Genomic DNA, 13,491 nt, shown 5'->3' on the forward strand with positions numbered 1-13,491 from the left:
ACCCACAGCCTTGTGTTTTTGTTGAATCCTACAGGCTGTTTTTTTGCATGGTGTAAATCGTGTTTGTAACCTCAGTGCTAATGCATATACAAACATGAACAAAAAAAAATTACTTTTATTTCCAGGAGCCCAGAGACAGAGGAAGGGAGAGTAGCTCGCCGGACTAGCCGAGCAGCGCATCATCGTCTCCGGTGCAGGTCTGGCTGTCGAGTCGCATGGAGAAGAGGGTATGTCTGATGAGTTTTATTATTATTGTTATGATTATTGTTGTTGCTGTTGTTGTTGTTGTTGTTAATGAGAACAGTTTTAGACCAGAAGACCAGAGCCTGGTGGGATAACAGATTTAATATCACCGAGGGAAAGAGGTAATTAGACATCAATATGGGAGCATATGGGTGGGAATCCTCTTTGTACTGCTGGGTCTCAAGTCGAATTTAGCAGCCATACAAAACACAAGGCCCACTGGAAACAGACTAGTGGGCTGTGCCGGCATGGGCTCAGTGTGGAGGAAAAAACAACAGAGAAAACGTGCCAGCAGAAGCATCACAGCCACCGTGAAATCCCCCATTTGACCTGCAAAAAACTGTTTAGAAATGTTCCTCCCATGCCTTCAAATGTTAGTGTGGAAGCACAAAAATGTTGGTGCAAAGAAACAACTTTTGAAACGGCCACCTTAAACAGTCATAATTCATAAGGTGAAATGCAGTTCAGTGGAGGTTATGGGTAACTTGCAGTGTAGATGTCAGCAGTCCTCATGGGGAGCTGTTGATTTGGATGCAATATTTAATCCTCTCCTTAGAATAATATGGATTTGTTGTTGTGTAATGCCGGCCAGACGTTAGAAAGGCACAGAAGTGTTAGAGTGTAGGTCATTAAGAGGCAGAGGAGAGGAGAGGCAGCGCTTCAACTCAGTAAGTAGGTCAGTTTTTTTGCTACAGTGATTCAGAGGCACGGTGGTGGTGGAGGAGAAACAGGCAGTGGCTGACGGGCAGCAGGCGGACTGAGACCTCTGAGTGCAAGAGAGCAATTAGAGATGTACAGTGGGTAGGCAGAAAATCACTGCTGTATGGAAACAGCAGGGAAGAGAGGACTGAGGAGCAGAGCAGAGGTCCACACACACACACACACACACACACACACACACACACACACACACACACACACACACACACACACACACACACACAAAACCAACTGTGCCAACAGCTTAAAATCAAAATTTAAATAAGGATATGCACAATCAAAAGGCTTTCTGCTGTTTGTTAGATAATAAGATAATATAGATGTATTTTCTGGGTATACACTGATTTACTGGTCATTTGTACAGTCACAGGTTAAGTAAACTGCTGTTCAAAGGTGAAGCAAGCATGTTATATTTCACTGGATCATTCAGCTTTATATTGTTCTATCCTGCAGGAATAACGCTGTATGTTGATTGAAAGTCTGCCAGTTTCAAAATGTTAAAAAAAATCAAATGGAGATTGGTGGTCTGATGCAGGTCGGGACCCTTTAAGAGTTTAAAAAAAAAAAAAAGTTTTAGTTGTTTTGTGGCCGGACTTGATCTTAAATCTGTAACAGGTCCAGTTTGATTTGTTTGGTTTTATCTGCTGTAAATGCAGGGACATCGACCTGCAGCCATAATCATAATTTAAACTTTAGGCAACTTTTTAAAAATACTTTATATTTGTATCAGCTTTCGCTCGTTTTGTTAAAGTTTGTTCCAACTTGTTGTTTCCCTCAATCTTGTTTATTTAAGTGCCGAAAAAACTACAAAACTCAAATTAAATTAACTGAGGTTTTTGCTGGATAGTGAAATCATTTCTTGAGGTAAAACTAACTCACTCACTTTCATTTTCTAAATCGACGCACGGAGAAAATGATGAGTTCGAATGAATTTGCTTGTTTTCTGCTGTTCTGGCAGAGTAGAAAATGTGCATTGCTTTTATATTAAACTAAAGTGTAGATGTTTGCAAAGTTAAATGGACTCGCCGTTCCTTAATAGCGGAAGAGGTTTATTAATACAGTCATACTTTTAAGAGCTGAAACATGAGACGGAGCTGTGCGCCCAATTTCCTCCTCTATTTTTGCTTTTTATTTTACACAGTTTTATGCCGCACTCCTACATTTATCCAGTTCTTTAAAGCGAAATGATGTTATTCCTGCATGTCATGATATTATCCCAGCTGAAGCAGCCTAAACACGCCTGTTCGGCCTGCTATAATTTTCCTGCATCCGTTGAAATAAAACAATTAAAACTTCTCATGAAAATGTTGTCCTGCCATCCGAAGCCTGTTTACCAGCTCCGTGACTTTTAAAAAAGGGAAAATTCGTGGAATTTGTCATCTCGACTCGTGCGCTTTGATCCGCTTTACGCACAGAAACCCGATAGGCGCCGTGCGTAAAGAGAGACGCGCAATCCGATAGCGGTGATTGTGTTAATAGCCAGCCTCCATAAAAACTAGAAGGTGTCCCGGGCCAGGGCCTCAGAGCAGGTGCTTTCTGTGATCCCGGTGGCCATATGGGACTCTGAAATACAACAATTTGATAAGCCATTTAGGACAGTGGTTCCCAAAGTGGGGTTCAGAGACCTCCAGGGGTCCTGCAGAGGGGTTTGCAGGAGGGAAGTCCATGCGCACGAAGAGAGAAAATTCAATTTCTCTTTTATTTGATTCCCAAAGGTTGAAATGAGATAATTTGTAAGAATAATTGCTTTTATGTTGGGTGTGTTATCAACAGTGAAACCCCATTGCTGACACACCACTTACAATTTAGATATTTATGCACTCCACAAATAACAAAATCAGCTCAAATTAGGCTCATTTTGACACAAAATTTGTTGTCTGTGTGTTATTTGGAGGTCTGAGAGTAATAAAGTGTTATAAATAAATAGATATAGTTTTAATTACTGCGAATCTGTTAAATCAGTTACCTCCAGCCACACACTTCTGTAGTAAATCATAGCCTCTTGTAGCATGGGGAATAGACTCCAGAAAAACTAGGCTAAGCAGATCATAACTTTTATGGCTTGGTTAAAATAACACAGAAGTGAAAGGTGTCCGGGCCAGGCCACCTAGCAGGTGCCGTCTGTCTATGATCCCAGTGGCCCTGTGGGACTGCGCCGGGAGTCCCTTTAATCCAGTAGAAAGAGAAACAGAAGCAGATCTGCTGACCTGAGCAGCGTCGCCTCAGAGACAAGCTGCAGTGGAGCACAAATTAGCTCCATAACACAGAGAAGAAGAGGGGCGAACAAGGGAGTCAGACATGTATATTCATGATGCTATGTGTGCAACTTCTCTCTGTCTGTGCATGTGTGTGTGTGTGAGCGTGCCATATGTGTGTCTGATTCTCTATGTTAGTGTGTGTGTGTGAGCGGGCCCCGGCGAGGCTGTCACAGCGGGTTGTGAGAGACGTCTCAGCACGGCTCCTGTCTAGTCTGAGTTTAGGAGGGAGGAGATGATATTAGCAGCTACAGGCTCACTGTCTTTCTCCAAGGATCTCTCTCTGTTTTTGAGGTTATCCAAGTGCATCTGAATGGGTGTCATGATCCTGAGAGTGGTAGAATTTTCAGCAGCATGTACTAATTTTACTACTCTTCTGACATTTTACACCAAACAAATAATCAAGAAAGTAATGTTCAGATTGATCGGTTATGAAAATAAAACACACAACCTTAAATTCTAATGTTAAACACAGCACAAAATCTGCTCGGCAGTTGGGCAGACAGAAAGCCACAGCAGCAGGTCTCCTAACAGAGAGTCCAGTAAGCTGTGCCACTGAAGCCCCCTGACAGCTCAGCCACGTAATAAAATCACAATATGATTTGATGTCAGACGGGCACAGATGTCGAATGTGTCTCATGTTTTCTGTCTTTCCATCTAATTGTGTTTCAGTATGAAGAGCTGGTGCACTACTCAGGGTCGGAGGGCATGTCGGTGGGGGGGTACGGGGACGATGTCAGGCCATTTCCTCCCCCACAGTATGGACCCACCATCCCAGACTCCCTCAAACACCACAAAGACCAGATCTATGGGTAAGCATGTATGATGTGTGTGTGTGTGTTTGAAACCTTGGATGTGTTGAAAACAATGATTTATGCAGCCCGTTAGTAGTTAGAAATTAATTAAAATTGCATGAGCACTTTTAGCGGATTAACATACAGTTTATGTTTGTACACTGAATATGAAAATACATGTGAAGTATTTACAGCTGTCTGTCTCACAAATACTGTGCTATAAAGTTTCTCGTGACACCGTCTGTGAATGTATCATGTGTACGCTATGTCAACTGTTACTGTGTTTACGTATAGTATGTTAACTACGTTTATGTGTGTGTGTGTTTGTGTGTGCGCGTGTGCGTGCAGTCACCCACTGTTCCCACTGCTGGCCTTAGTGTTTGAAAAGTGCGAGCTCGCCACCTGCTCTCCTCGAGACTCTGCCTCCCTCTCGGCCACCTCCCACCTCCCTGGCATGACCAATCACAGCGACGTCTGCTCCTCCGAGTCCTTCAACGACGACATCGCCGCGTTTGCTAAGCAGGTGAGCCACAGCCGTGCGAGCCAATCACGGAGCAGACGTCAAGGAAAGATTTGTATTCATTTGTTTGTTTTGTCTCACAGATCCGTTCGGAGAAGCCCATATTTTCTTCCAATCCCGAGCTGGACAACTTGGTACAAAGTGCACTGAAATCACACTAAAATATGAACACACTTTTTCACTATGCATTGTGGGATATGTGTTCATACACATTCTCTCTTCCACAGATGATCCAGGCCATACAGGTTCTGCGCTTTCATCTGCTGGAGTTAGAGAAGGTTGGTGAAGGTTGATGTCTTCATTTGAACACTTTTTAGTCAATTGCTAAGCACTATTATATGCCCTTTGTCATAAGTTATTTTAAGCAAATATGAGTTATAACTATACAATTGTTTAAGAGTTTCCAGACCAGTTATGTTGAGAAGGTTTCAGGGAATCTTTGCATTTTAATTTGAATTCATGGAAATGAAAGTCGCAGTGTTGTAAGATAAGGCTAGAACTGTGGTCTGAAATGTTCAAAAATGAATTGAAAAACAAAACAGAAGTCCCTCCCCCTTTGCTGGTTCATGGCTCTCCTGTCTCCCGGAGACAGAGCCCTGGTGGGGGCTGCCTTAAATCACCTCAGCACTGTATTCCCTGCTGTCAGACTGGCTTCTGCTGGTCTCTGAGGCTGCAGTCCCAGTCTGGCAGTGTTCACTGGGAGGCTGCTGAGCCTCCCAGTGAACACTTCCAACAGTCTCCTGGGCTGCACGGCTAACTGAGCTAACTAGCTAATGACAGCTAGTCACTACAGCAAAGAATATAATGAGCAGCAGTTAGTGATTACTCTGGCGAAACCTTCGACAAATGGCTCATTCTTACATAAATACCTTTAATGTTTGTAGCGCTACTGTGACGTTTTTGGGAACAGATCAGGAAGTGGTGTTAACAGTGTGCACTCATGAATGTGAATCTTTTTCCGAAGGTGCATGACCTGTGCGATAACTTCTGCCATCGCTACATCACCTGTCTGAAGGGCAAAATGCCCACAGACCTCATCCTGGATGAACGGGAGGGCGGCTCCAAGTCTGACATGGAGGACTTCACTGGATCCTGCTCCAGTCTGTCAGAGCAGGTGAGATGAGCTGCCAAAGCACTGAATGGCAAACAGTAAAGCCGCAGGAGAGGCTCCAGCATCCACCTGTCCAGCTGCATACTCTGGATGTCTGAATAATGACCATGTGTTTCATGACTCCTTGTTCTCTCCCCTGATGGGAATTTCACTCTTCCCATCCTCCAACCTTCTCTCTGTCTCTCTGTCCCTGCAGAATGCATCGTGGTTACGGGAGCCAGATGAATGTGCCACTACTCCTCTGGGAACACCAGGCACCTGTGGCCTGCCTTCACTCAGCACAGCTGACAACTGCAGTGACACAGGTACACACACACACGCACAGTGAAAATACTGCATGTGTGACGAAACACTGCTCTGCACAGCAAAAATGCATGCAGGGAAACAAAGGTGTAGAGGTGTGCATGTGTGCAATAGCCACATCTGCAGCAAACAATATCATTATTATTGTTAATATTGGATGCTGTGGATATGATACAGTTTGGTTGTTGACTTATTTGCAGCAGAATTTATCATTGTTAGTTATGCATTAATTAATACATATTAGATAATGCATTAATAATTATTACTATTCTGCTTGCAGGTGTAAATTATATGACAATCAAATTTTACAAGAAACACCGGGGAAGTGTTTCTACTTTTTTGGCCAAATATAATTGCTAAAGTGTTACAGTAATACAACTTACCTGCAAAGACATCATTTTCAGCTTGTATCAGTTGCACCTTAATAGACACTCACACAGTCCCTGAGATATAATACGTGCATCCTTGCAGGCGATGGTCTGGACGGAGGAATGGCCTCCCCCAGCACAGGTGAGGAGGACGAGTCCGACAGAGACAGGAGGAACAACAAGAAGAGAGGGATCTTCCCCAAAGTGGCAACAAACATCATGAGAGCGTGGCTCTTCCAGCACCTGTCGGTGAGAAAGCTTCTTTACGTCCTTATATCATCAAAGTTAGATTATTACACATGAAAATATTGACTTTGGGCAGGAATTAAAACCATCCTGCAGAGCTGTAACAAGACAAAGACAGCTTGTGTATAGCTGCACGAGAGAGTAATTACTGACAGGGAGGATTTAGTGTGAGGCAAAACGTCACTGACAAGAACAGACAGAGAGGGGAACTGAGTGTATAATAGAGGTCAATTAAATTAAATGAAAAATCAGGGGATTAAGTGATTATGTGAATATGCTCGCTATTCAATAACTGTGGAAGAGATAGAAATGGAGTGAGTAATTGTTGGTGAGGTAATTAGCGACTAAATGAGGCAGGTCAAATGTTGCTTCACTCCAATTATTGCAGTTTGTATGTGTGTGCGTGTGTGTGTGTGTATGGGTGTGTGAAATACAGAGACTGAGGGCTTTCTGAGGTTGAAAATGTGAGTACAGATGTGAATACAGATGGAAGGCGATCAGTATTCACACTGTGATTTCTCTCGCATACTGTACATTATTTCATCATTACTATGACTGTAGTTCGAGGTTATTCCCTTGTTGACCCTCAAGCATTTACTCACGTTTGCACACAAAAAAAAAAAGCACCAAAGCCTGGCGTACTTTGATTTCTTTAACCCTGGCTCTATATGTCCTCTTCCAGCACCCTTACCCGTCTGAGGAGCAGAAGAAGCAACTGTCACAGGACACAGGATTGACCATCTTACAGGTCAACAACTGGTCAGTGCACTCTCAATCAATACACTAATTCTAGCCCTGTGGCTTATCAATAATCAGTTAAACTGTCATGTTTAAATGCAGAGCGTCAACTTTCAAGTAACAGCAAGGCTGTTGCCACGTCAATGACGTATTGGCACGATGGTTTCCTGTAGAAATGAACAACATCTGTTTTTTACAACTCACTTAAGTCACGTTTTGTTCAGTATCTCTTTATTGTGCACACTTTGTGCAAATAAATGTCAGTTAAATTAAAGGTAGCACATTTACAAGACTTTTAGAGTAGACCATAATCTAGTTTATTAGAGAGAAGCTTGTAACAGAGGAAGAAATGTCCTGCTAAGCATTTTTTCCTGAAGCTGCAGCGCAGTAAAAATCTATTTGCCCTATGTTCATAAGACAGAATAGCAAATCAATATCCAATAATCAGATGGTTTACTGCACCAAATTCCCCATTCACTCTACAGGCACACATGCGTCTGCACAGGGAAAACACACATACACACACACATATACACACATATTATATTATATGTTGCTGATCAATTAGTTCTTTCACAATGGTAAATTTCTGCATCTCAGATGTTGATATAGAAACACATACAAAACCAAAATATGAAGTGTGTGTTACATGTTAATAGATTTTGTAAGCTGATAACCTGCATGTTTATATTTGTATCCCGTGCAGCGGCGCACACACAGAGTGTCCCGATCAATGCAGATCAATCAATTATCACAGGCCGATCAATACCTGCCCTGCCCTAACGTTGATTTACTCTGCCCTCTGAAAGGGTTAAGTGGTTGTAAAATGAAAAAGGTTAATAGTCTCCTGGTCAGCCGTTTTCTCCATTAACGGGTGGTCTCCCCATCTCTCTCTCTCTCTGTCTCAACACACTCTTTCTTTATGTCTCTCTCCCTGCGCAGGTTCATCAACGCCAGGAGGAGAATAGTTCAGCCGATGATTGACCAGTCAAATCGCTCAGGTTGGTGTTTATAAGTCAGCTGGTCGGTCACTGGGAAAACAACTCTGCGTGTATACGAGTGTGTGTGTGTTTGTGTCTGAAGGTGTGTGTCGTCTCACAGGTCAGGGTGGTCCCTACAGCCCAGAGGGAGCAGCTCTTGGGGGCTACGGTCTTGATGGACAGGCCCACCTCGGGCTTCGAACAGCAGGTACAGTCGCCTGTAGAGAAACACACACAAGAAAGAAAAGGCTTGTTACTTATTGTATTGTTAGATACAGTGAACGAGGACACTTTGCTGCACTGAAAGGTGGATTATTTCCGGTTCTGTACATTGTGTCTGCTCAGTATTTCTCCATTTCAGTGGAGCCAAAGCCTAAAAAATATCCCACACGTTTCCCCTCCAGGTCTCCAGGGCATGTCTTCTCTGCAGGGTGACTACCCTGGCGCTCTACTGTCCCAACCGGGCTACCCTCCCCACCCGGGATCCTCCCTCCACCCCTACCCGGGCCCGCACCCCCACCCCGCCATGCTGCTCCACCCACCGCCACACGCACACCCGGCAGAGCCGCTCCTCGCACAGGGACTGGACATACATGCACACTAGTTGTGGGGGGGGTTGGGGTGTGTGTGAAGGCAAAGTACTGTATGAATGTGTGAATGTGAGTGTCTGCAGTGAGATGTGTGTGCGTGTCTGTGTGTGTGTGTGTGTGTGTGTGTGTGTACTGCTGTGTATGTGTAATGACGCATACAGAACACTATTTAAAGAAAAGAGACACATTGCTCCGAAGTTTACATTCCCCACTGAAAGACACTGACCTCAATGTAGCTGTTCCACTCGCTAACACACACACACACACACACACACAGACACACACAGATACATACACAAGTAGACATAAACATGACACTTACACACATACACAGTCTGGACCCACAGGTTTAAGCCATACCTCTTTCAGAGTAGAAGTGCTTCCTCCTCTCCAAATGTCTCAACTGTGTCCTGTGGGTGAGACACATGCTTTAAACTACACTTCCCATCATGCCTGAATCACGGAAGGACGGTTGATCAGATCGGAGGGACAGATGAATATTTATCCCAGACTTTGCAACGGCACGGGGACGGTTACTGGATGGGAGTTGATCCTGTGAACACGCCTTCTTCACTAGTCCCTGTCTTCCTTCACATGTTGACTGTCAAAGATACACACACACCTTCACATACACTTTATTTAAAGCTGATTTACGTTTTTTCTTATTCTATTTTTATATTTATGTGTGCCACTCCAGGCGGATGCAGCTTCACGCCAGCTTGTTAAAATATTAGTGCTCTTCCTCAGCATGAAGCTAAACACTATGAATGATTTCCAGTCTGCCTCGCTCTCGTACCACTGACCTCCTTAAGATGCCAACAGGTGTCCGTTTCCTTAGGATCTTTCCTATACACGCGCAAACACTCAGCATACACACACACACATAGCAACACACACTACACTGAAAGCCATTTCTGCACACACGCACACACACACACACACACACACACACACACACACACACACACACACACACACACAATCTTCTGTAAGCATTTCTAGTACATTTTTTGTCTGTCACCACGGTGTGTGAGGGAGCTGCAGCCAAAGGACTCTTGAAACATTTCGGCTCCCTCTCCACTCTGCTCGGACAGCTGAAACATTTCTGAATGACGATGGGAAATACAGTTAAAGTATTAAAATGTTTTTTTTGTAAGATTTGTGACTGGTCCTGTGTTTGTGTGTGTTGTCTGATTCTACCTGTGGCCAGTTTATTGCTTTGGTGCAGGAGGTGATGGATTTGAAGTTTCTGACAGCAGCAACAGTCATTAGTTTGGAGAGTAAAGTGTCCCATTTTTTTTAGGACTTTATATTTTTAAGCAGGTTTTTGTCACCTTAATCAATACTCAAAAATGTCAGTGTGCAAAATTCACTTGATTGTAGTGGGCAGTCGACAAAACTGCACAAACAAATTACAAAAGACAGCTGCAGGAAGATCTTCGAAAAAAATTTAAGTATTAGAAAAAATTAATTTTAATCAAAGACTGTTGAAGTTCATTTTATATCATTTCCTGTTAATACAAGTACATTAATTTATGATACCAAAATTGCATTGTTAGTTATTTGGTTGGTTAGTCCATTTGTTGTGCCATGCACAAACAAGTACTCTGAACCTCTAACATAAGAACTTTGTCTTCTGTCCCAAGCCGAACAAATAAAATCTGCTACAAAAAGTGCAAAGTTCCCTTCTAATAAACACACCAACGTTTTTATGATCATAAAATAAATTATTGTAAATGACACTTTATTAAGAAGTGTATATATATAAGGTTCAAAGTTTTGGAAGGCAATCTGTCCAAATTCAGTATTCATGGGGTATCAAGAGTGAACCAGTCCTGAGATCTGGAAGTGATGTGATACACTGAGGCAGCTGCAGTAGGAGACAATCATAAATAAAAATGACAGCATGTATACTGGCAGTTCTCTTTTTGCCGCTGGTGAGGACCAGGCAAATGTTTCATATAATACACAGTGATGTGTACGATATTTATCTCCTGTAATGAAGCACTGGGCACAGTGGTAAAATCCATCAAGCTGTTTTAAGGTGAAAGGAGCAGCACGCAAGTGCATAATATCTCTGTGGTCAAGCACAGAGTGATTGTACAATGATTCAGATTATAAAAAACACGTTATTATCCTTCTGGTCCAGTTAATGCTTAAAAGAAAGACTGCAATCTAACCAAATACACTGATGTATACAAGCCTGAACAACTTGAATTTTAGTCCCATTCTGTGTATGGATAGCAGGAAGATGTACGGTATGATAGGATTTAGGGTTCTTGAGAATAAAGGACATTTTGGTAATGTCAGCATTCAGTTCAAGTTTGATGTTATGCAAAGGTGTCTGATAAAAAGTATTAAAGACAGGCTTAAGTTGGAGATGAGGCATGATGCATGAGTGTATCATCTGCATAAAAATGGATATTATGCGGTCAGTGTAGTAGTGTGAAATAGAATAAAGTAGAGCAATAGTATTGTTATGTTGATTGTAAATCATAATGGAGCAAGCACATAAGCTTGTTTGTGGTATCCCCTTGGTGGTGTAAAGCAATGCTGATGTGAGGCCATCAGTGCAAAAAAACATGACGTGGACTTCATCTTCAGTCTCGCCTAAATCTCATAACAAGAAAGTCTTCGCTCTTCAAAGACACCATTAAACTTTTGGTTGCAGGTGAGGCTCTACTATTACGATTCGTGTGTAGTTTGTACTGTTTATTTAGTATGGAATCGGGACACTGCCAATGTTTAGGCTCTATGTTTGACAGAAAATGTTTAAACTGAAGGTAAGTTTGGTGCAAAACCAAGACAAAAATGATCAATTATTATTGATAATGCTGCCAGTTGTTGCAGTTTTTAAATTTCCTAAAACACAGCAGCAGTTGACATATTCTTTCCTCTGAGCTCTGCTTGAGATCCTCAGTTGCTTGATTTTTCTGCTTTTACCAGTAGATATAAGATGTGCTTTTGTTCCCCCATTCTCATTTTGTAGCATCTACTCTATAAATGAATCAGTTATAAAAATCAGTAACATTGTGTAGAGACAAACAAGTTTCAAGCGCTTCCTCTCCTCACTCACGACTTCCCAAACATAACCACAGTCAAAAACAGGAAGCAGAAAAGATCAAAAGCAGGACGAAACAGTGTTCTTGATTAACAATAATCCATAGCACTCAGGAATATTCTGGCTCCTGCATGAGATGTTCAGACACTTATAACAAATAACCACCAAAGCCACTCCCTTTTACAGGACCTCTTCTTGACAAATAGTGTAATTTTCCTCTTTTTTTTTACAATCATAAGTCACGTTCCCTCCGTCCCCTCCTCCGACTATCTGTTTAACCCTGATGGAGGCCTCAGGCTGCAGCAGCACTGATCTGTCACACAGGCTGGATTATCACAGGGAGGGAAGGGCTCTGATTTTTTTTCTTTAATGTTTCATAGCATTAAGGCTTCATACCAGTGCTCCGTGACTCATGTATCACCTAAACTAAGGATAATATCATGTGTCAACATATGCAAATACTACATAATTTAAACAACCTCTAGTTTTTCTGTCCTATCCTTTACCCTCGCAGCTCCTGGAGTGCACATCCTATCCATAACCTTCACCTCTTCTCTGAACTACATCTTTTTAGCCATCAAACATCCATACATAATTCCACCTTTAGCCACCCTACATCCACCCACAGCACCCCAAACGCACAACAAATACTGACTACCCTCCTCACCCTGCCCCCGTTTGGCCTGGAGCAGGCGGGGGGTCAGGGGCCAGAGTGCAAACAGAGGTCAACAGGAAATGGCTGTTCTCCCCGGCACCTAGGTCCTGACCTCAGCACCCCTCCACTTTTCATTTCTCTTTGTCCCTCCACACACTCACTCCTCGGACATGGTGGTCAGCGTGGGCCCCTCACTCTTACTCTTTCACCTCTCCACCTCTCTCTTTTTCACAGCACGTCTTGTAAAACAGTGCAACAACTTTTGTTTTCGATCTAAACTATATGACCTCTGAAGGTGGGAAGGTGAATGCTGGTTTACCACAAAGCTCTTTGTGGGAAAACATGGGTACATTTCTTTTTTGCATGACAAATTTTCCATGATAAAATGAATAAGCACTAATTCCTTAAGTTAAAATTTGTTCACATGTAAGACTATGCATATACCCTGTCCATACATGTATATATATTCATGTAATGTAAAGTGCTTTGCTTTAGAGCTATATTCTGTCATCTGTTCATCACTCAAAATCTTTCCTCAGACCAAAAAAAAAAGAAGAGACAAACGGGGAAAAAGTTCATAATGTATGTATAAAGTATATGTATTTTTGCCTGGAAGCATTATAATATAAAGAAAAATTCCAATTTCAATTTCCAATTTACTTACATTGAGCCCAGTTGATGCATGCTAACATGATGTAATTAAAAAACCACCCCAATGGACAACATGAATGTGTGTATCCAAATTTCATAGCAATCCAACTGGTCAAAACATTTAATTCAAAATCCAAAAAAGTCACGTTAGCTCTAGATGCAACTTGCTGGCAATGCAAAATGTAGCACTTCCCTGCCACCAGGCAGTAATTACCAACCCTACAAAGCACAGTTGGCTAAACAAAAATTAGTGGTA

The 13,491-nt window shown here is 42.4% G+C and overlaps 1 protein-coding gene across 1 annotated transcript; it reads left to right on the top strand.

Annotated features, from left to right (window-relative positions):
* The first annotated feature begins 215 nt into the window (after positions 1 to 215).
* meis3 (myeloid ecotropic viral integration site 3) lies at positions 216 to 8,882 on the top strand. The gene is made up of 12 exons (XM_041940732.1): positions 216 to 227; positions 3,891 to 4,030; positions 4,361 to 4,535; positions 4,616 to 4,666; positions 4,760 to 4,810; positions 5,497 to 5,646; positions 5,840 to 5,948; positions 6,418 to 6,563; positions 7,243 to 7,319; positions 8,241 to 8,299; positions 8,400 to 8,486; positions 8,683 to 8,882. The coding sequence occupies exons 1-12, from the start codon at positions 216 to 218 to the stop codon at positions 8,880 to 8,882; spliced, it is 1,257 nt and encodes a 418-aa protein (XP_041796666.1).
* The last annotated feature ends 4,609 nt before the right edge of the window (positions 8,883 to 13,491 follow it).

The sequence above is a fragment of the Chelmon rostratus genome, chromosome 7 (genome assembly GCF_017976325.1).
Source record: "Chelmon rostratus isolate fCheRos1 chromosome 7, fCheRos1.pri, whole genome shotgun sequence".
Classification (NCBI taxonomy): Eukaryota; Metazoa; Chordata; class Actinopteri; order Chaetodontiformes; family Chaetodontidae; genus Chelmon; species Chelmon rostratus.